Source organism: Lepidochelys kempii, chromosome 2, assembly GCF_965140285.1.
Source record: "Lepidochelys kempii isolate rLepKem1 chromosome 2, rLepKem1.hap1, whole genome shotgun sequence".
Classification (NCBI taxonomy): domain Eukaryota; kingdom Metazoa; phylum Chordata; order Testudines; family Cheloniidae; genus Lepidochelys; species Lepidochelys kempii.
The window spans coordinates 122655034-122678052 of NC_136381.1; the positions used below are offsets into that span (position 1 = coordinate 122655034).

Genomic DNA, 23019 nt, shown 5'->3' on the forward strand with positions numbered 1-23019 from the left:
ATGCATTTCTTAAGTCTCTAGGGGGTGGGATAAGGGGGTGTAATTGTTGCAGAGCAAAGAGCCAGTGTACGTTAATGGCTGACGCTCTGTCTCCTGGCAACTGATGGTCTGGGCCCTTCCCCCCTGCAAGGTGATCGCTAAAGGGGTTGGAGAACAAAGGAATCAGGTGACCTCCTGACCCAGAAAAGAGACAAAGCCCAGAGGAGGAGGGGCTGGAGGGTGAGTCAGTTGGGGCTGGCTGGGGATGTGGAGTGAAGTGCAGACGTGGTTGTCTGGCTCACTGCTCCACAAAATGGACCCGGCTGAGGGGTTCTGCTCCCTGGACCGACAAGCTCTGTTTTAGACCGTGTTCCTGTCATCTCACAAACCTCTGTTTTACTGGCTGGCTAAGAGTCACATCTGACTGCGAAGTTGGGGTGCAGGACCCTCCGGCTTCCCCAGGACCCCACCTGGGCAGACTCGCCGTGGGAAGCATACGGAGGGGCAGAGGATGCTGAATGCTCTGAGGTCAGACCCAGGAAGGTGGAAGCTGTGTGAGCTTTTTGCCCTAAAGACAGTCGGCTCACCCAGAGTCCTGACTGGCTTCGTAGGAAGCAGTTCCAGAGCATCACCCGGGGACTCCGTGACAACTGGGATATATTGCACCTCGTGGATGGTGCTTCCTGCAGTAAGTGACTGGGGAACAGTAAAACGAAGGGGGATTGACAAGGACCAGCTCGACCCTGGCAAAGAGGTGGTAACCTCGAGAAGGGCTGACACACTAAAGGTTCTCCCTGGAAATCGTGGGCGGCTGAGAGCACACAGGCCTGTGAGTCCACAACAACTTGGGAACAGCGGAGTGATGGCCTATCACCATCTCCTTAAGAAGGACATTGTAACCCTGTGCAAAAAGAGAGGGTTGCGCATTGGAAAGTTCACCAAAATACAGTTAATCGTGCAGCTGGAGGATGATTACTGCTCTAAGGAGCGGATTCCTGACCCAAATGGGGCTGCAGCAAGATCTGGGAGCAGCTGGAGCAGTAGCCAGGCATCCCCAAGACTTCTGTCCCTGACCAGACGGGGGTCTTCATGATCGGTTCACCATCGGGAGATCGGAGACAGACGGGATTGGAGCAGAGTCCAAGAGAGCAAGAGGACAGAGAGATAGCAAGAGCCCAAGAAAGAGCTGCAGAAGCAGCAGCAGCATGAATGGACGATGGTGGAGCAGAGAGACATAGGGGACTTCCCAGGGGTGAGTGGAGATAGACCCCGAGGTGCCAGGTCCGCAGGGAACCTTGATACTAAATTGCTGCCCCTGGTTCAGGAGGGGGGCGGGGGGAAACGTGGATGCCCACCACACTACCTTTGAGCAGGCTGTCGATTTGAACCAGGGGGACTCTGCGGAAAAGCCCCAGTGTCTAGCTCCCTTGCTGGGTCCCAAGGCCATAGACTCTGTCAGCCTGATGGGTGGAGTGGTGGACAGGCTCCCACTCCTGACCTCAACCTTTATGTCAGGTCCCTCGGATCCCCAGTGGGAGTGGAAGGTGATGGTCAGTGGGGAGACAATCCTGGGGTGGCGAGATCCTGGGACAGAGGGAACTGCTGTCAGGCCCTGGATGGTGCAGCCCCACCAGATGCTGAAGGGCTGTGTGACCTGGGTGAAGGTCCCAGGGATGAAGCCCCTCACCCTGCCTATGGCCCAGATCCCTGTGCAGACACAGGGCAACAAAAGTGATTAGGGGACTGGAACACATGACTTATGAGGAGAGGCTGAGGGAGCTGGGATTGTTTAGCCTGCAGAAGAGAAGAATGAGGGGGGATTTGATAGCTGCTTTCAACTACCTGAAAGGGGGTTCCAAAGAGGATGGCTCTAGACTGTTCTCAAATGGTAGCAGATGACAGAACGAGGAGTAATGGTCTCAAGTTGCAGTGGGGGAGGTTTAGATTGGATATTAGGAAAAACTTTTTCTCTAGGAGGGTGGTGAAACACTGGAATGCGTTACCTAGGGAGGTGGTAGAATCTCCTTCCTTAGAGGTTTTTAAGGTCAGGCTTGACAAAGCCCTGGCTGGGATGATTTAACTGGGAATTGGTCCTGCTTCGAGCAGGGGGTTGGACTAGATGACCTTCTGGGGTCCCTTCCAACCCTGATATTCTATGATTCTATGACACAGGAGGGGTTGGGCTGGATGGTCGTTGGGGTTCTCCAGGATATCAGCTGTGAGACCCTGTTAGGGGGTGACTGTCTCTCTTTGGGACAGGATCCAGGCCCTGCTCCTGTAATGGCCAAGGGTTTGAATTTGAATACAGGTTTCAGAGTAACAGCCGTGTTAGTCTGTATTCGCAAAAAGAAAAGGAGTACTTGTGGCACCTTAGAGACTAACCAATTTATTTGAGCATGAGCTTTCACTAAAGTGAGCTGTAGCTCACAAAAGCTCATGCTCAAATAAATTGGTTAGTCTCTAAGGTGCCACAAGTACTCCTTTTAATTTGAATACAGGGAACCAATCAGCTGAGACGGAAATGGTCAGTGAAAATGCAGATGACCTGGCTGGCAGGGGGAGGAGCTGCTAGGCTGCCTGTAACCAAACCCCCTGGGGCTACGTGGGACAAAGCTTTCCCTGCCCCCTGCTGGCTGTGATGCTGTAAGGAGAGCAGAGAGCTCGCTGCCTGCCCCCACTGGGACAGCCAGGGCAGCGCTGAGCAAAGGGGGAGCTGAGACCCCAGCTGAGTGGAGGGACCCACAGGCAGGGCAGGGCGGCTGCCAGCCAGGTTTGCCTTGTCCAGAGGCGCTGCTGGGAAGTGAGTCCACAGCAGGGAGGGAGCGACCAGGGACAGGGCTCAGCAGGGCTGTGACCCCAGGCCCAGCCAGCAAGAGGGAACAGGTCCCACTCCCTTCCTCAGCAGCTGAATTCCAGACCGAGCTGCAGAAGGATCCCTCCTTGGAGGAGCTGAGGGAACTTGCTGGCCACAGTGCTGCAAACCCCCTTGGGAAAGGCTGCAGGGAAAGATTCCTGTGGGAGAAGGGATTCCTGTACCGGAAATGGGCTCCCCAAGGAGAAGCAGAACTGTGGGGAATCAGGAGGCAGCTGATGGTGCCCCAGAAGTATCGCCGCCAGCTATTGTATCTGGCCCATAATGTCCCTCTCTCAGGACACCAGGGAATCCAGCGCCCCAGGCAGCGGCGGCTGCAGAACTTTTTATGGCCCGGAGTCTGTGACGCAGCCCAGCAGTACTGCAGGTCCTGCGACCCCTGCCAGGCGGTGGGGAAGGCACGGGATAAGAGTGAAGCTCCCTTGAGACTCCTGCCCACCATAAAGGAACCTTTCCATAAGGCGGCTATGGACATAGAGGGGCCCCTCAGGAAGGCGACCCGTGCAGGGAAGAAATACATCCTGTTGGTGACGGATTTCGCCACCCGCTACCTAGAGGCAGTGGCTCTGTCCTCCACCGAGGCAGACATGCTGCTGACCATCTTCAGCAGAGAGGGGGTCCCCAGCGAGGTCCTTACAGACCTGGAGTCCAATGTCATGTCAGCCCTGCTCTGGGGCTTGTGGGAGAAGTGTGGGGTCTGGCCCACTTGGAACTCTGCATATCACCCTCAGTCCAACGGGCTGGTGAAGAGGATCAGAGATTGGCCTGTTCTCCCGAACGAGAAACAGGTCCAAGCCTTTATTGGGATGGTGGGGTACTACTGGGGGTCTGTACCCCACTTTAGCTCCCTAGCTACTCCCATCACTGAGCTATGCAAGAAGAAGCCAGACAAGGTGGTCTGGACCAAGCAGTGCCAGAGGGCTCTCTGTGCACTGAAGGAGGCTCTAATCCAGGGCCTGGTAAATCCAGTAAACCCAGACAGTGCCAAGCCCTTTTCAGTAAAAAGAAAAGGAGTACTTGTGGCACCTTAGAGGGTAACAAATTTATTTGAGCATAAGCTTTTGTGATCTACAGCTCACTTCATCAGATGGCTGGGCATGGTGCTAATGCAGGTTGATGCTAAGAGGGGGGAGACACCCCACTGGGTGCCCAAGCAAAAAGCTGCTGCCCCGGGAGCAAAATTACATGGCCATAAAGAAGAAATACCTGGCCACGGGCAGGCCCTTAAAAAGCTGCAGCCGTATCTATTTGGGCAGTGCTTTGCAGCGTATACTGACCCCTCTACCCTGACGTGGCTGCATCCAATGAAAGGGGCTGATGCCGAGCGGCGGGTGACAAAGAAACATGGACAGAGGGTGGCCAAGGTCAAGATGGGGGCTCTTAACCAAGAGAATCTGAATCGCAGCCCTCCAGACTGGAGTGCTGGGAGAAAACCCGATCCCAGTTTGAACCCCAGGGGTTTTGGGGTGGAAAAAGGGCACGGGCCGCATAAACCTTCCCAAATGTGGCCTGTGAGTGCCATCGAGCACACCCAACCTAAGGGAGGGCGTGAAACAGAAAGGGTGTAAAAATGGAAGGGCCTGATGTAACTCCCACCAAGGAATGGGAGAGATGATGGGGCATCCATGGGAATGTTGGTGGGTTCGAACTTCCCCAGGTCACTGGCTGAAGTGACCTCACTCAGTTTGGTCTCAAAGAGAGGGAGAGATGAGATGAAGTGGGACTGTTCTTAATGTTTCCTCTGAATACCGTAGGGGTGCCTCAGTTTCCCCTATGCATTTCTTAAGTCTCTAAGGGGTGGGGTAATTGGGGGTGTAATTGTTGCAGAGCAAAGGGCGAGTGTACATTAATGGCTGACACTCTGTCTCCTGGCAACTGATGGTCTGGGCCCTTCCCCCCTGCAAGGTGATCGCTAAAGGGGTTGGAGAACAAAGGAATCAGGTGACCTCCTGACCCAGAAAAGGGACAAAGCCCAGAGGAGGAGGGGCTGGAGGGTGAGTCAGTTGGGGCTGGCTGGGGGCGTGGAGTGAAGTGCAGATGTGGGTGTCCGGCTCACTGCCCCCCAAAATGGACCTGGCTGAGGGGTCCTGCTCCCTGGACCGACAAGCTCTGTTTTAGACCTGTGTTCCTGTCATCTCATAAACCTCTGTTTTAGTGGCTGGCTAAGAGTCACATCTGACTGCGAAGTTGGGGTGCAGGACCCTCTGGCTTCCCCAGGACCCCGCCTGGGCAGACTCGCTGTGGGAAGCGTATGGAGGGGCAGAGGATGCTGAATGCTCCGAGGTCAGACCCAGGAAGGTGGAAGTTGTGTGAGCTTTCTGCCCTGAAGACAGTCTGCTCACTGAGAGGAGGCTCTTCCAGAGTCCTGACTGGCTTTGTAGGGAGCAGTTCCAGAGCATCGCCCAGGATTCCATGACAAATGTGCCTCAGTGATTTGTTATCTTATTTTATAAGTAAACACAATTTTTTACCTGCTGGCACTGAAAATATTGAAATCTGAAAATCTAGGGTTTTTTTTTTTCCTGGCTCATGCATCACCAATAAAGATTTTGCAACTAGAACATAATTAAAGGGGTGGTTTTGTGCAAGACCAAAAATAATCCAGCACAGTCTCCCAATGTTATATTGGCTCTGCACTGTTAACAGGAGAAGATATTTGTCACTTAATGCAAACAGATACCAAATACTTGGGAAGAGCAGATCTGTTTAAAGAAAAGAGCTGCCATTTTTTACACAGTCCCTTTTCTTACCACCACACTTAGTGTCTACAGCACTGGATAGTAGAAGAATGAAGTTTTCATGTATGCCAGTTGTCTGGGAACAAAAAACAAAACAAAAATAAAAATGGGGAATTTATGGCCAGCATCCTTACTGGGGTTAAATTGGCATTAACTGTCTAGTCACTTATTGGTTACCTGTCAGCGACAAATTAACGCAGGAATAATCAGTAAGCAATGGTTGCTCTCATACTGCAGGTTTCAACAATCTTCAAGTACCCCTGTGGTTGTGGCAAATAATACATCGAGGAGATCGCAGTACAGCATAAAATCTCATGTATTATGTATACAGGGCATTAAGAGGGATATATTTTGTTCCTCTTCATTCCTAAAATTACTTAACAGCAGCACTTCAGCTGAGCTAACTGAAAGATGATTTGGAATAAATCTGATGTAGCAAAACTACAATCCAGTACAATCTTTAACATGTTCCTGGAGAGGAAAGATGCAATTTATAAATGTTGCTGCCCAAAAAAACCTCATGAAGCCATATGGTAACCCTAGTATTCTAGGACTCCCATCCCACACAAAATCCTACTCACCTGCTACGCGTTCATCTGTCTCCCTGTTTCCATCATCAGAGTATCTTGCAAAGTCTAAAGAATCAAGGGTACTAATGCTTCCAGCTCGATCTATAAGAGGTGAAACAGGAATTTAACCATTTGTAAAAAGTCCTAAAAATTGCAACAGTTTAATGAACAAAAAATAGATTTCTTTGGGTTTTAATAATTTTGAAATAGATGGTTACTCAATTGTTGTGTATGATTAAAATTTTATTTTTAAACCTTCACACTTTTTAAAAAAGTAGTACAATAGAGAAACAAGAGTTTTTTGTTTGTTTGTTTGTTTTTTTTAAAATGAGAGCCCAGTAGCAAGACTATCCTGACTATACAGAAACATGCAACAGTGAAGGGGAAAAAAATGTAACATTCTTGCATTAATTAAAGTATGTCAGGAGAAAACTAATTCTCTGTTGGCTACACAGCAATCCTTTTTCTGTCAGGTGCCACAGAGTTTTTTTGTTTATATCCTTTTGCTGTTATACATATGGTCTACTTACTTTGTAATAGATTTCAAGAATACCAGCTTGGTTCGCATTAGAAATTTTAATTGCTATGGAGATGCAGGTTTTTGGCTGCCAGAATCCTTTACTTTATTCCCTGTTACATGTAATGTTTTAAGACAGTTCAACAGACATACTGCAATCAGAAGAAATGCTTCTCTATAATGCTCATTGCTGCTCTGTGTGGACAAGCCCTAACAGGCAACAGCAAAACCATCATAAGGGAATGGGAGCAAAAAGTCTAAAAAATTTCTGCAGTAGGAAACTTTTTATAAGGATTAGTGTGCGCATTTTGCCAAAGAAGTTTAGAAAAGCCATTTTCTTTCTATATGCTTACTGTATATTTGCAGCCCAAAGGCACAAATTTATAGTTACATACCAAAACTGTTAAAAGAACATGAAGGTTCCAAAGTCAAGCACTGAAAAGTTAGGAAGTGACAAACTGAAGGTTGTCTATGCATTCTTAATTCAGCCCCCTTGTAATTAAAGACTGTATCGTAATGCATACACACATGATCACATTCTATTTCCCCCCACCCCCAACCAGGACCCCAGCTTCATTTGTTGCAGAAGTTGGAATGTGTAGTGAATGAGACTGGGACCAGAAGAAGAGAAAGGCTTGTAGCATGGTAGAGTAGTTGAATGCTGCTCTGGAAAATTCCATCCTTGCCTCTGCCACAAATACAAAACTGAAGAAAAAGCTTCAATGGAGTTTCACTCAAACCACATAATGGGAGTGGAAGAGGCACATATCACAGATAACTCTCATGAAGTATGTATATAATTTTCACAAATAACTAACATTATAGACAAAAAGTAATCTAGCTCATCTTAAATTTGTCTGGCCACATTAAATAGCAAGCGGAATAGATATCTGCATGACACAATGTAAATTAAACACTAGACTTACGTGAAGAAAACTAAGTCCCTCTTCCCAAAAGGAAGACTCAAAACAGGCTTTTAAATGTAGACAGAAATTTCAAAAAGACAATTGTGAAAACAAAATTGAGAAACCTTAGATAGCTGTACTTAGAAGTGTTCAATATTTTTCAACTTGTGTCATTTAACATCTCCATTAACTGAAAATGGTGAGTTCTATGGATGTTTCAGCAATATAGGTAAAAAACATGGTATAAATGCTAACTTGTTACTGAGCTTCCAATGAACCTACCTTATTATGCAACTGCCAAATCAGTTTTGTCCTGTCTAGGACATTCTGTTACACAAGGTCAGTGAGCAAGACTTGCAAGACTAGAAGATACACTATTAATTTTAGATGGTCACTGAGCCAAAACTTTCAGAACAGAAACAGATGAAGAGAAATCCTCAGAAATCTTCAGAAGATATTAAATTTTTGAGCTATTAGAGAAGCAGTGAAAGTTAGCAAGCCACCTAATAACAGGCTGGAATTCTATGAAGGGTTTTCAAGAGCCATGGGTTTCTTTCAAACTGGTCAAATGATACTAGCCCATGATGGCAACTAGAGATTAGATTAAATGCATTGATCAGGAATATATTTTTTCTTATTATTTTTGGCATGTTTTAAATAATTGTTTATGGACAAGAGTAACAGAACTAATGGTTACCCATGATACCAATTATATAAAGAAAGAAAGACAAATGGTTATATTTTAAAGAGGACATGTTCCATCCCTATGGATGGAACATAAAATGGGGTCTGCCAAGTACTAAAACCTTTAAAGCAGATGACAATAGTCCACAAACGAGCAACGTCATTCCATGTAAAATGTTCTAGAAGTTTCAGATAATGTGAACTAGTAAGGACTGTTCCTAAGGACAGTTTGGTTTAAATCCTGATGTATATGGGGCAAAGTCAGAACCAAAATACCCCATAGCAATAATGACAAATAACTTTGTATGATTGTAGGTAGTAGCTCACACCAGTATCCTGTTCTGGAGAGGCAACAGCGAAAGCAACACTGGTTTATTGCTGCCTGCTAAATAACTAGCCACAGTCTATTCTGAGTAGACAATGTGAATAGCACAGAGAAGAGAGACTGTCCAAGAAGCTTACCATTTGATCAGTACAACTCTAACCACAAAGTGTTTGGTCTCGGAAGGTGATTACATTCCATCACCATTTTTTAAGATGATCTACTTCACCTACAAATTCACACTGACAGGATTGACAAGTATGCTAGGAGTGAGTTGTGAAAGGAAAGTGTATGCCAGAGAGAGCGCATGTTCTAGGCCTAATTTGTTACACAGTCTAACAGTTGAAGTCTAGGGTGGGTAGGCTTCAATTCAACCAACTTTAAAGTCCCTGCTCTAAACAATCTTCATATTAAAGAAAACTAAACTGGTATGTACTCAGTAATAACTTCTTACGTTAAAGATGAGAGAAGGTGGGTGAGGTAATATCTTTTATTGGACCAACTTCTGTTGGTTGGTGAGAGAGACAAGCTTGTGAGCTTCAGGTGACCTGAGAAAGAGCTCCATGTAAGCTCAAAAGCTGATCTCTCTCACCAACAGAAGCTGGTTCAAAAAGATATTACTGCACCAACCTTGTCTCTGTAGCATCCTGGGACCAACACAGCTCCAATACTACATCCTTTAAAGATGCAGAGTTTTTATGTAAGTTTCTAGTACTTCATATTTTTTAGCACTGCAGAGGCAAAACAGCTTTGAGAATGCAAACTGAATTTTATTCTAGCACAAACAGAATTGTTATCTAAATTCCAATTACAGAGCCAAACTTTGAGCAGTCCCAGTGAAACACAGAGCAGAATTTTTATAACTATTGATGCTCACGCCGGAGACAGCACAGCTTGATGCAGAAGGCACACTGTGTTTGCAGGTCTGGCAGTTAGAAAGAACATATTTTCTATTGTAAGCACAACAGATGTCTTAGGGTCATTAAACTCAGAACTCTCCTGCACTGAGTTGTTTGTCAGACTATAAATCACAACTTAACAATTTTACAAAACATTTCCATTCTTTTAACAAATAGAATATCCAAAAAGATTATTTTAGCTCCCCTCCCTTTAAAATATAAAAATTCATACTAATGATGTAACTGAATATTGGAGACTGAGTTGTCCCCAACATACATTATTTTGGCCAACTGATTAAAAAGTGTAACATTTAGAAATATATACATGAAGAATTTTTTTCATCCCTGGTTATAAAACGCTGATCTGCTCCTTCTATTGCACCCAAGAGCAGTGCAAGTACGGTGTCACTACATAAAGCTTTGTTTTGGAAAGAGAAAAATAATGGCACAAATAGTTCTCCGCATTCTGGAGAACGTCTAGGCAGTATGTCATTAGTTTCCAACTTTCTCAAAGTTTTACTTCATATGAAATTTCACATAAGTGCTCAAAAAGGGAGCAATATTTCCGCCTTGAAATAATGCTAGTACTTTCATCCCAGTAGTTCCTAAGCTTTTACTGTAGCAACCCACATGCGATGGTTTGGTGAGCAGGCACGTCTCTTCCAAGTCTCTTCATGTTATGCCCAACACAGCTGCCACCATCTCCACTCTTTTCTTTTCTGTCTCTCCTTCTGTAGTTATAAAAATTATTAGCTGCTCAGGCACAGATATGACCAACGATGACATGAACCAACCTGGCCTTGCCTGGATGTAACTGAGGTGTACTGTGCAGAAGCCTCAATTGGATGCTGCAATGTAGTTTTTTAAACCAGGCAGTCCCAAAGTACTAGGCATACAGAGTCAGCATTTCTTCCCCAGATGGGCATTCTGGGATATGTGGGGCAACAGTAAAAAAATGTTACAGTTGCTCCCAAGAGTAAGAGGTAGGGAGAGAAGCAAATCAGATAGTACATGTAGCAAAATGTACGCCTGTACGTTGCTTTTAGGGTTTATTTGTCAAGTCTTTTGCAGATTTTGCCATGAAACAAAAGGCAGCACAAGTAAATATGTCTAGCTGTAACCTTGCCACACAGCCAAAAGCAACACGTAGTTACCTATGACTCTCTTCACTGCAACAGATCACCTTCTAAAGCTGCTATGTTTCAGAATTCCACCTAATTGCTGTCAGAGATTTAATTCTTCACAGCATAAGAATCAATGCTTGAAGCGAGGTGAGATTTTGGATCTGTGGATAAATGTACTTGTTATGAGTGTGGAGTTCCCAATGTAGGCATTTTTTTCTGTGTTGCAAAAGACCAGGCATCTGTCAACCATGCTTTACTCTTTCACCATGCCCCTCCTCCCCGCTCCTCACGCACAATTCATGATACACTATTCTATATATTCCTTAAAGTGAAAAGTCAATGGTTATTCTAAGTAGAATAACTTTATTATAAGTAGTAATTGCACTATTTCTTCTATTAATTCTTATGTCTTTATCTTTAGTTTACCTTTCAACAATCCGTAATTTACCACTTTATGTTTACTTTAACAAGTTCAAATAGTGCAAAATAAACCTTTTTGATATTAAAATCTTTCACTTAGTAAAACATTCAAAAAGGCTCCTGAAGATCTGTGGATAAAGTACTGAGATCAATAGAAATAATAATACATGGATAGCATCCACAACAAGTTTGGCAGAACTGAAGGAGAGGACATCTTCCTGGTCAAGCAGCACTGCTCCTCCATGTTCACTGACCCCTGCCTAAATCCTAGATGCCCATTTGACATTTTCTAAAAATCTTCAAATCCCCAATCATATTTTAAGAGAAGACTGACAAGATCCTATGTCACCTCCCTCTACCACACCTTCTCCCTTATTTCTTCTTAAAAATGCCCTCAGATTCCCTCCCCTTAAATATAATCACATTGTCATCATGCCATCATAGAAAACTATCCTGGACCCCACCTGCCCCTTCTCCTACTTTCTCTAAACTCACTGGAATGTGTCTTACACAACTGTTGCCTCAAATTCCTCTCCTACAACTAGCGTGGACAGGTGCCCAGTTTTTGACCAGAAAGTCCGGTCGAAAAGGGGATCTGACAGTGTCTGATCAGATCTACTGACTGGACACCCAAAGTCTGGTTACTGCAAGCAGGGGAGGTGCCGGGTCATCATCTGTTCCAGTCCCTACTCAGCTGGGGCCACCTCTTACCTTTGTCTGGTGGCTGCAGCATCCAGCCCTGGCTCCTCAGACAAGTCCCTCCTAACCCGTGCAGGGTGAGGAGGTGGAAGAGGAAAAGCAGCAAGTGACCAAGGCGGGCAGCCTCAGGGGAAGAGGCAGGACAGGGGCTTGGGGAGGAGGGGGAAAGAGGTGGGGCAGGAGCAGGGCTTTGTGGGGGAAGAGGCTGGGCAGGGGAGGTTCAGGCATGCCTGCTGGAGTGTCTGATTTTTAAACATTACCAAGTTGGCAATCCTACTTCCAACCCCATCCCCAAAACCCGTGTCTTTCAGTCATCTCATTGTAAATTTACATCAATTTAACCTTGACAGGTTTTGACAATGTTTTCCCACCACGAGTATAACAGTCACTCAGGTCCATAACTTAGCTTCTATCTCTGAATCTGCCCTCTTAAGGTATGTCTATGCTGCAATGTAAGCCCATGGTCAGCAGAACTCAAGTTTGCAGATCCTGGGTTTGTTAACCTACGGCATGAGTATCTACATTCATTTGTAACCCCAAGTTAGGGATTGTTGAACCCTGGGTCCCTACCTGGTGTTCCAGCATCTACACTGCATTGTGTGGGTCCAAGTGCAACCATACACATACCCAGACTTCCTAGCGCCCTCCTAAAATTTGGCCACTCTAGTCCTTGGTTTGTAGCACATGACTGTCTATCAAACTTGACTGTTCAGAGGACAAAGAAAGTTGGCCCATGGGACTTCTGGAGGACCCCTATAGCAAGAGTCCAGTGGGCCGCATCTACACTGCAAAGCAATAGGGGTTTGAACCCCAGGTCCAGTCTCAATTCAGGCTTGAACCTGTGATTTGTGTATAAACAGAAGAGCTGGGGGTTTAGGCTTAAGCTTGAATTTGAATTGAACTCTGGGCTTACACTGCAGTGTAGGCATACCCTTAAGCCTCACCCACTTCCAGGCCCTCCTGATCCTCAAACCCTCTGCAGGTCCATTCAAAATGCTGCTGAGACTGTTCTGAAATGCCTCCCTTTCTTTCACAACAGCATCAAATTCAAGACTTTTATCCTCACCTTTTAAAACTCTGCCCTTCTCAACTCTGCCCCTTATTTATCTATTTTATTTTATTACACTGTTTGCAACTCCCTCTGCTCTGCCAATAATGCTAAACTCAATTCCCCATTTGTCCACTTCTCCGACAAGCACCTTTTCACTTTTTTCCATGCTGCCCTTTATGAATGAAATGCCCTCCCCAAATGAGTCAATAAAGTCACAATCTCTATAGGAAAATGCCAGTTAGACTCATAGGCTTTAAGGTCAGAAGGGACCATCATGATCATCTAGTCTAACCTCCTGCATATTGCAGGCCAGAGAATCTCACCCACTCACTTCTGTAATAGACCCATAACCTCTGGCTGAGTTACTGAAGTCCTCAAATCATGATTTAAAGACTTCACATTACAGAGAATCCAAACCTGCAATTGACCGATTTCCCATGCTACAGAGGACAGCGAAAAAACCCCAGGGTCTCTGCCAATCTGTTCCGGGGAGAATTCCTTCTCAACCCCAAATATGGCAATCAGTTAGACCCTGAGCATGTGGGGCAAGACCCACCACCCAGACACCTGGGAAATAATTCTCTGCAGTAACTCAGAGCCCTCTCCATCTAGTGTCCCCTCACCAGCCCTTGCAGATATTTGCTGCTAGCAGTCGCAGATCAGCTATGTGGGCAGTCCCATCATGCCATCCCCTCTGTAAACTTATCAAGCTCAGTCTTGAATCTTAGGCTTTTTGCCCCCACTATACCCCTTTGAAGGCTGTTCCAGAACTTCACCCTTCTGACGGTTAGAAACCTTCACCTAATTTCAAGCCTAAACTTGGTGATGGCCAGTTTATATCCATTTGTTCTTGTGTCCACATTGGTACATAATTTAAATACCTCCTCTCCCTCCCTGGTATTTATGAGCCATCATATCTCCCCTCAGCCTTCTTTTGGTTAGGCTAAACAAGCCACACTCCCTGAGTCTCCTCTCATAAGGTAGGTTTTCCATTCCCCAGATCATCCTAGTAGCCCTTCTCTGCACCTATTCCAGTTTGAATTCATCTTTCTTAAACATGGGAGACAAGAACTGCACACAGTATTCCAGGTGTGGTCTCAGCAGTGCTGTGTATAATGGTACTAACACTTCCCTATGTCAACTGGAAATACCTCTCCTGATGCATCCTAGCACTGCATTAGCCTTTTTTCATGGCTAGATCACACTGGCAGCTTAGTCATCCTGTGATCAACCAATACTCTCAGGTTTTTCTCCTCCTTTGTCACTGGATATATCCCCAGATTATAGCAAAAAATGCAGGACTTTGCACTATTAAATTTCATCCCATTTCTATTACTTCACTTTACAAAGTTGTCCAAATCTTCTTGCATGATATTCCAGTCCTCCTCCATATTTGCAATACGTCCCAACTTTGTGTCATCTGCAAATTTTATTAGCACACTCCCACTTTTTGTCCCACTTTTATCAAAAAAGCTGACAATCATCAAAAACTGCATATAGGTAGCTGATGCAATGACAAGTGCCCATCACTGTTACCTTCATCTGCTCCTTACTTTTTGCTTTGACCGTTACACCCACTTTCTACAGCTTAACTTTAGACTGTTAAGTCTTTGGAGAAGAAACTTTTTACTACATATTTGTACAATGCTTAGCACAACAGAGCAGTGATCACAATTATGTACTCGCTTCAATCACTTTGCCTATGATTTAGGTTTCAGAACGGTTACTAGTAAGTGTCCAGCAAATCACTCCTTTCTTCTTACAGCATATTCACACCTTTCTTGCTTTTTTTCATCATTTTCAGTACCAGTCATTTGGAGTTCAGAGGCTAAGGTCCAATCATAAAATTTAGTTGGATACAGCTATGTCAGTCAGGGACATTGTATGATAAGTATAAAATTAAAGAAGTAAAGTTAGCTTATTGGTTAAGAAAATATATGTGCGTTGTAAAGAAAGTCCCTGACCAGCAAGAAGAACAGGGGTTGGCAAACTTTATGGCCTCAGGGTCACATCGGGGTTGCGAAACGGTATGGAGGGCCAGGTAGGGAAGGCTGTGCCTCCGCAAACAGCCTGGCCCCCACCCCCTATCTGCCCCCTCCCACTTCCCGCCCCCATCAGAACCCCTGACCCATCCAACCCCTGCTGCTCCTTGTCCTCTGACAGCCCCTCCGGGACCCCCCCACCCCTGAACGTTCCCCAGGACCCCACCCCCTATCCAACCCCCCTGCTCCCTGTCCTCTGACTGCCCCGACCCCTATCCATACCCCTGCCCCCTGACTGCTCCCCAGGACCCCTGACCCATCCAACCCCCCCACACACACTCCTTGTCCCCTGACCACCCCCTCCCGGGACCCCCATCCCTAACTGCCCCCCTCCCCCCAGGATCCCATCCCCTTTCCAACCCTCCCTGCCTCCTGACCACCCCTCCCCCTGAACCTCCACCCCATGCAACCACCCCCTGTCCCCTGACTGCCCCCGGGAACTCCTACCCCTTATCCAACCCCCCCACCCCCTTACATGCCGTTCAGAGAGGCAGGATAGGCTTATTGGAGAGCCTTGGAGGTGGGTGGGTGCAAGCCATGCAGCTGCGGTGGCATAGCTGCAGGGGGACAGCGGGGGAGGGGCTGGGGGACAGCCGCCCTGGCCAAGAGCTCAGGGACCGGGCACGGGCCATAGTTTTCCCACCTCTGAAGTCGAAGGAAGGCCTTGAAAAGAATGTGGTATAAGGTTGAAAAGAATGAAATAGGGAGGATATCTGGTTCAAAAAATAACGAATGAAATAGGGGGAAGTTTTGAAAAAGAAGGCCTCTGACTGATAGGGGTGATTGCAGATGGTTTTAAATTAAAACAAAGAATCTGTTTTAAAATGAGCCAACACAGCCCTTCCCCAAACCACACACTAATGTTAAAACCTGTGTAAACCCAGGTGCAAAGAAAAACTGTTGGTTAGCAGGAAGGAGGGGAAGAGATAAGGAGGAAGAGCCAAAGGAGTTTGTAAATCTTATCTGGATTAAGACTGGAAAAAAGGGTGAACTGATTCAAATTGTTTTTTTAGCTGAAGACAGTCATTGGCAATGATATCACTTGTTTGTTAAAGGGTATAAGAAGTAAACCCTTAAAGGGTTCATTGCTGATATCTGCCTGACCATGTTGGAGCCAAGCAATGTGGGTCTAAAGCACCCCCAGGTTTAGCCTATTTGTAAGTATCTTATTCCAATGCTTATAATTCTTTTGTTATTGTTTGGATTTAGTAGATTGCTTATTAGACATACTTTTTAGGCATGTTTAGAGCAACTGTATAAATATCATTTGGCCTCTGGATTTAATAAAGGAATTTATGGTTACATTAGTGTTTGGTGGTTTCAAATATCAATATTAATAATTTCAGATATTAATAATTCCAACTAGTGTGAAAATTCCATGCCCCTGAACAGTGTAGCTATGCCTACCAAACTGCCAATGTAGGCTCAGCTAGGTCAAGGGAAGGATGATTCTGTCAACCCAGTTACAGAATTGGGGAACAGGTGATTCCACACGAATGGAAAAAAAAACCCTCCATCAGAGTATGCTGCATCTACACTACAGGGTTATATTGGCATAACTACAGCATCATAGCTATCCTGGTGCAGTCCCTGGACCGTAGACCCTGAGTGTTGAAACAGTATTTCACAACAGCTGAAAAAGCAGTTTAAAGAATTTACTGAATGGAATTGGTGTTAACATCTTATATTTCTTTGTTAGTAGATTTAACAACGTAACTCATAATATTGCCATAATCCGAATTGAATGTTGGAAAACAGAAATTTCAATTTAGGGGAGTAGGAGCAGAAAAAAAATCCCTTGTTAAAATTTAAACCTGTAAAGATCTGACAGTTTTGCATAGCCATGAGCATAAGAAACCTGCTGGTAGTTTTTAGGATTCCAGCTGGTTCAAACATTACAGGCTGAATGCTCTCTGGGCTCTTTGTTGAAAGAATGCATCAAACACATTACTGAAGGGCACAGTTTTTCGATACAGTCAATATTTCTTGACCTGCTGTTCCCAAAGTACAGTGTTAAGGCTGTCGGTGCGTAACATGCCTCCTCAAAGGAGCCACCAAAAGTTTGTGGGGGTGGAAAACAAGATTCAGGAATCGGAAATGGAATTTTATGTAAACTCAGGTTTCAGAGTAGCAGCCGTGTTAGTCTGTATTCGCAAAAAGAAAAGGAGGACTTGTGGCACCTACGTACTTGTTAGTCTCTAAGGTGCCACAAGTACTCCTTTTCTTTTTATGTAAACTCAGTATGCCTCAATTGATATTGCAGTGCTTCTGCAGAGGAGACTTGGTGCAAAATTACTTTAAGTTTCCTTGGGCGCGAGCACTGTTACACAGCTTGAAAACCAATCAGAGGACTGTAAAGGGTAATGAAACTTTTTACACTCACGTAGGTATCTTCATTAACAAACTGGGAAGGGGCAGGGTTGTTGCAAAGAATGCCTGTATCTGCATTTCTAATACTACCATCGTTTCTGTGTTTACAGCTGCATCCTAATGCATTGTTGCTGCCTGATAACGGAGAGAACACTATAGCAGAAATATATAAAACGTCAACCATTTGAATATTAATGGTCTTTGGGAGTTCTATTTGACCAGTTTCAGGTGAAACCAGAGAAAGAGTTTTTGAAAACTCAAAAGTTACCATCTTTTTTATGGTCATTATTAAAAGGACCTATTCCATTGAACTAATATTCTGAACTTTGCTCCATAGGCTACCTGTGGTTTGTAAAGTACTTGCTGGTGAACAACGGACAGGATACTGGCCACAGGCTACTTACTAGCTGTATTTCCAGCTGCTATTTTGCACTAAAAAAGTTAAAATGATTATCTTAACAGTAGACTTCCATATAAGGTTGACTGGGCTATTCTGAGCTGAAGAATTCCTTAATTATGAAAAGAAACGTGAAAAAAACAAATTCCATTGCATACTTAATCTTTGGGTCATTAAATGGATGCATTTGTTCAGTGAGTAAATGATTACTGAGGCCCTCAATCTTATTCTATATACTTGCATATTTTAAAGCCTTGCCTCACTCATACAAAGCCTCACACCCTCTCAAATGACTCTGCACATTGAGAAATTCCACTCAACTTTCTTATGTACTCAGTCACGTCACCAATAAAACACTGACAGGGCAACAGAATGAAAAATTCACTTAACTTGCATAATATGAGTTGAACATTTGAGGGCTGGTAAAATATATCCAGTTACAATTTAAAAATTAGTGCATAAGCAAAGTACCTTTTTAACTCTAATAAATTTGGCCAAGTTGAAACATATTTTTCAATGGATCACCAAACACGAGTGATTTAGGCCTGATCTACAACTAAAATTTAGATTGACCTAGCTATGTCACCTGGGTGTGAAAAACCTCAGACCCCTGAAAGACCTAAGCTGCCGTAACCCCCAGGGTAGATGTTGCTAAGCCAATGGAAGAATTCTTTCAATCCACCACTCTGAGAGGCAGTATCTAGGTTAACTATTGAATGGAAAATACCCTTCCATTGCTGTAGCGAGGGTCTTCAGTATGGCACTCGAGCAGCAAACCTGCAGCACCATAGACGTGCAGCTGTATCGTAGACATAGCTTTAGCGACTCTGTAGTCTACACTACAGACCTATATCAGTATACCTACATCGCTCATGGGTTTGAAAAATCCACACCCTGAGTTACGTAGTTATAGTGACGTAACCCCTTGTGTACAGTGCTCTGTTGGTCGGAGAGCTTCTCCCGGCGAAATAGCTACTGCCTCTTAAGGAGGTGGATTAACTATGCCAACAGAAGAATTCTCTCCCGTTGGCTTAGAGTAGTGGCTCTCAACCTATTTACTACTGTGGGCCGCATATGCAGCTCTGTGTGAAGTTATGTGGTCCACATCCACACAATACATATACTGTACTGCCCTGACGACGCCACATGGGCCACAGCTGTGTGCTGATCAGGCCTCAAGCGGCCTGCGGGTTGAGAATCATTGGTTTAGAGTGTCTTCATTAAAGTGCTACAGAGGTGCAGCTGTGCTGATGCAACGTTTTAAGTGTAGACATGCCCTCAATTTCTACATCAACACTAAGGCTATGTCTACACTTAAACAGCTACCTCTTTAGTGCTTCATGGTTCTCCCATCCCTCTAGTTAATCTACCTCATTAAGAGGTGGTAGCTGGGTCAACAGAAGAATTCTTCCACTGACCTAATGCTGTCTATGCAGGGGTTTAGGCTAATTGAGCAATGTAGCTGTGTCAACCTAACTTTTTATTGTAGGCATGGCTAGAGGCATTAGAGGACTTTCTTAAAATAGCTCAAAACTCTATTGTTCTCTCTCCAGTCTTTTTCAGCATCCTCCAAAGTACTAAAGCCCAGGAAAGGAAATCTAAAGTTGCTACCCACCCATACTTGGCTCCGCTCTAACTAAGATCTTCTGCAAATGAAGCCACCTAGTCTAAATTTAGAAGTTTAGATCTGATTACATTGTTAAGGGCCATGAAAAATTGTGTGTCCTGAGCACTTAAGTCAACCTAACCCCCAGTGTGGATGCAGCTAGGTCAATGGAAGAATTCTTCCAGTGGCCTCACTACCGCATCTCGAAGGTGAATTAACTCTGGCTGGTCTATGCTGAAAAGTTACATTGACATAGCTGTGTCTCAGAGGTGTGAAAAATCCACATCCCAGGAAACACAGCTAAACCGACCTAATCTCTAGTGTAGACTGCCTTAGGGCAATGGAAAAATTCTTCCATCAATCTAGCTACTGCCTCTCGGGGACATGGATTACCTATAGTGACAGAAGAAACCCTCCTGTCACTGAGGTAAGTGTTTACACTGAAGTGCCACAGTGGTGCAGCTGTAGCGTCTTAAGTGCAGACATAGTCTACTTCAATGGAAAAAATCCCCTTCAGTCAATGTATGCTACGGCTTTACAGCAGCACAGCTGCAGCACCATAGGTGTGCTGCTGTAGCGTAGATATGGCCTAGAATTCTCCTTTCACATCCTGGCAGAAACCCCATACCTGAGAGTTACAGGGTAGGGCTAGGCTTCTCATCATCTTGTCCCTGTATGTCACTAGAGGAAGTTGCCCCTGCTTAACTCTCTGGATCAGATTTATGGTCCATCTACTCTAGTATTCTATCTCCAACAGTACCCAGATTTCATGTTAACAAAGCAATGAGAATATTAAATCAATCAAGTAATCTGACTATAGTTAGACTTCTAAAATGGGCAGTTTTTAATCAGATGGAAGTGAATTTAGCATCCAAGCTAGTATGTGGCCCTGAAGCAGAAGTCTTTGCAAAACCCACTAATCTTGTCAAGAAGGAATATAGTACTGCAGTTCTTACTCTTTGAAAGCAAATTATAATGTTTTAAATATTTAAAAAATAATATTCAAAAGCAATACTACAATAACTGGGGTGCGATGATATAATTTTAGATATAATCATGTATTAGTCTGCTTCTTACAATAAGAAGCAGTACAAGCTCCTGGGGTGTGGATTTTTGGGTGGCTGAAGATATTAAATGAAACCCCAAAAGCCATTTCCAAAGTTTAAGTCTATAGTATGGCTTTGTACCAGTAATGTTACTTATGAATGTGTCCCATTATTTGGGAGGCATCTTACACACAAGATGGATATTCTCTTGAAATAAAACTAGAGCATATGTACATATCATCCAAGTTTCTATTAACCACGAACACTTTCATCCCTTCCATTTAATATAAAGATTTCAGTAAATCACAAATTAAAAGTCAAGGGATTGAGAAAGAGAAAACCATTTCTTCTTATAGAATTAATCTAATCTTTTACTTAACTTAAGACTTGTGTTTTAGACCCCATGTCATCACCATGAGAGTCTTTATGGAAAGCAGGTATTTTATGTAAATAATGCAAGCATATTGTCATCTGTTCATCCATAAATAAAGGCGGTCGGTGATACTTAGCAGCAGTAAGGTCTTCTGCTAAGTCTGACAACTTCGCAAACACTATCTTTGCCTGCCTTACTCCAAACAAAAAAAACCCCCAAACAAACCCACCCAACACTGATGATACACATTTCCCTCCAAAACATTTTAGAGAGATGACAGGACATAGACAGCTGGTGCTCTCTAAATCTGCTAGCATTAATTATGGCAGTCATTGTACTCTGTGGTTCAACAGCTAAGTCCTGTGAAACTGAATAAAAATATTAGGGCATTCAGAATGTTGTTTTTTATGTTGCCAGGGTCAATACATTGACCTTTTAATAGTCACCTTTGACAGCTCATATTGGAAATTATAGAGTTTAGGATCGTCAGTCATAAGCCAAAACATATTTCCTCTTAGTCCCAACCCCAAGAAAAACTCACTCCCAGTGGAACCATGAATGTGTGATCTGACTGGTGTGTCAGATAAGAGAAACAAACGTGAGAACAGGCCAGGATTAAAGCAGAAATGCCTACCTCTCTCTCCACAAGAATTGCCTTAAAATTTAATCACACACAACTCAAAACAAGATGACTTCTAAGGTAACATGGCTAGAAATTTTCTACTGAGTCCTGCTGACATTTCACTAGAAAATACAATAGCCGGGCTTTAACACTGCTGCACTAGTAGCAAACCCTCCCGATTCCAGTCTGCACCTGCAGCGTAACAACCAGCCCTTGTACCCACGCCCATAGCAGCCCCCACTACACCCCCGTCCCCCTCACACACACCCAGACACACCTAGGTCCAGCCACCAGACATCTCTCCCCCTAGTCCCCCATCGCACCCCTCCCACCTCATAGAGACGCCGGCAGGGCACACGCCCCTTCTTCCCTGTGGCAAGCGAGGATCACTTACTGAGCTGCCCGGGACCGGGCTCCTTGCCGCTGGCCGCCGCTCCCCCCGGCGCCGCGCAGGCAGCTCCCCACAGGCCCGGGGCTCCCCCCGCGGTCGGGGTGCCGCTCTGCCGCTCGAAGTTGCCCGGGTTGGAGAAATAGTCGCGCAGGCGGGGCAGCTCGCGGCCGCTCTCCAGCAGCTCCGTGTGCAGCTCCAGCGCCGTCAGCAGGAACTGGTCCCGCAGCAGCTGCGCCGCCAGCGCGTCCACGGGCACCCGGGGTGGCTCTCCGGCGCCGGGCCCGCCCCAGCCGGCCTCCCCGAGGGCTGCCGCCCGCAGACCCGGCAGCCCCCCGGGACCGCCCACAGCCGCCTCCTCCTCCTCCTCCTCCTGCTGCTGCGGGGAGAGCGGGCCTCCCGAGCCTGGATCGCTGTTGCCGCCGGCTCTCGGCTCCTCCGCCTCGTCTTCCTCGGAGTCGCAGAGGAACGGGTTCACGCTGCTGCCTCCGCCCGCCGCCGCCATCTTACAGCGCGACACGGGCCGCGCAGCCGCCTCCCGCCCGCCCGGCCTGGCCTGCCCAGCGACACGCCCTGGCCCCTGCTGCGGCGCCGCCTCTCCAGCCCCGCGGCGCCGGGACCAGCCCCGGGCGCGGCGCCCCAGTCACTACTACTAGGGGTGCCGCCGCCGCCACTAGCAAGGGTGCACCGCGACTCTCCTCCTGCCTGCCTGCCTGCCTCCCTCCCCTGCCGGCTTCCGGGTGACAACTCTCGCGAGATTTCCCCGTCCAACCGCAAGCAACGGTCGGAGTCGGGGCCAGATTCGGAGGCTCCACCCCCTTCCCCTGTCAAGTGCAACGGAATCCTCCCACAGACAAGAAGAGGAAGAGGCGGGGCCTGAGCAGAAGCCTGAGAAGGGCGAGGTTTAGGGCAGAAGGGGCGGGGCTTACGGGTGACGGACACACGGGAGAGGCTGGAGCCATAAGGAAATAGGAGGGAGATGGGCGGAGTGTATGTTAAGAGGGGTTTACAGCGCGAGAAGGGCTGACCTAGATTGGTAAAGGGGCGGGGCCTGGCCCGTGGAAGCACGTGATGGGGGGCTGACCTCTTTTGCAAGTGGAAGGGACGTGGCCTGGAGGCGGAAGTGGGTGGGTGGTTACAGCCGGGATCAGTGGCTGGGACTAGAGAGAAGCTAGGGGCGGAGCGATAGGCTGCGAGGTCTCGCGAGAGCGTCCGCGAGGCCGGAACGGAAGCGTGGGGCGGACGTTGGTGCCGGCGCTGGCGGCCCGTGTGAGCTAGTAAGTAGCCGCGGAGGCGGCGCTTGCGCAGTTCGCTCCTGGGGTTGGGTGTGGGGCGCCGGGGCGGCTGGGGTTCCTGCGCTGCCGCGCTGCTGGAGCCTCCGGCGCGCTCTGCGGGG

General features: G+C 46.2%; 2 protein-coding genes across 18 annotated transcripts in view; one reads left to right on the forward strand and one right to left on the reverse strand.

The window, feature by feature from the left end:
- Positions 1-22426, reverse strand: part of RELCH (RAB11 binding and LisH domain, coiled-coil and HEAT repeat containing) — a 122321-nt gene extending 99895 nt beyond the window's left edge. For 2 of the 10 annotated variants that reach the window (XM_073332231.2, XM_073332227.2), the window contains exons 1-2: positions 21630-22413; positions 6171-6260 (exon numbers count right to left, since the gene is read on the reverse strand). In XM_073332231.2, coding sequence (XP_073188332.2) covers positions 6171-6260; positions 21630-22128 — 589 coding nt within the window. In that variant the 5' untranslated portion in view covers positions 22129-22413. Of the gene's footprint in view, positions 1-6170; positions 6261-21629 lie in introns of all 10 variants that reach the window. The other 8 variants (XM_073332225.2, XM_073332229.2, XM_073332228.2 and 5 more) reach the window with 7 other exon arrangements.
- Positions 21786-23019, forward strand: part of PIGN (phosphatidylinositol glycan anchor biosynthesis class N) — a 169918-nt gene continuing 168684 nt past the window's right edge. For 4 of the 8 annotated variants that reach the window (XM_073332239.2, XM_073332240.2, XM_073332242.2 and 1 more), the window contains exon 1: positions 21786-22900. The gene's annotated coding sequence lies outside the window, so the exon portion shown is untranslated. The remainder of the gene's footprint in view (positions 22901-23019) is intronic. The other 4 variants (XM_073332238.2, XM_073332237.2, XM_073332244.2 and 1 more) reach the window with 4 other exon arrangements.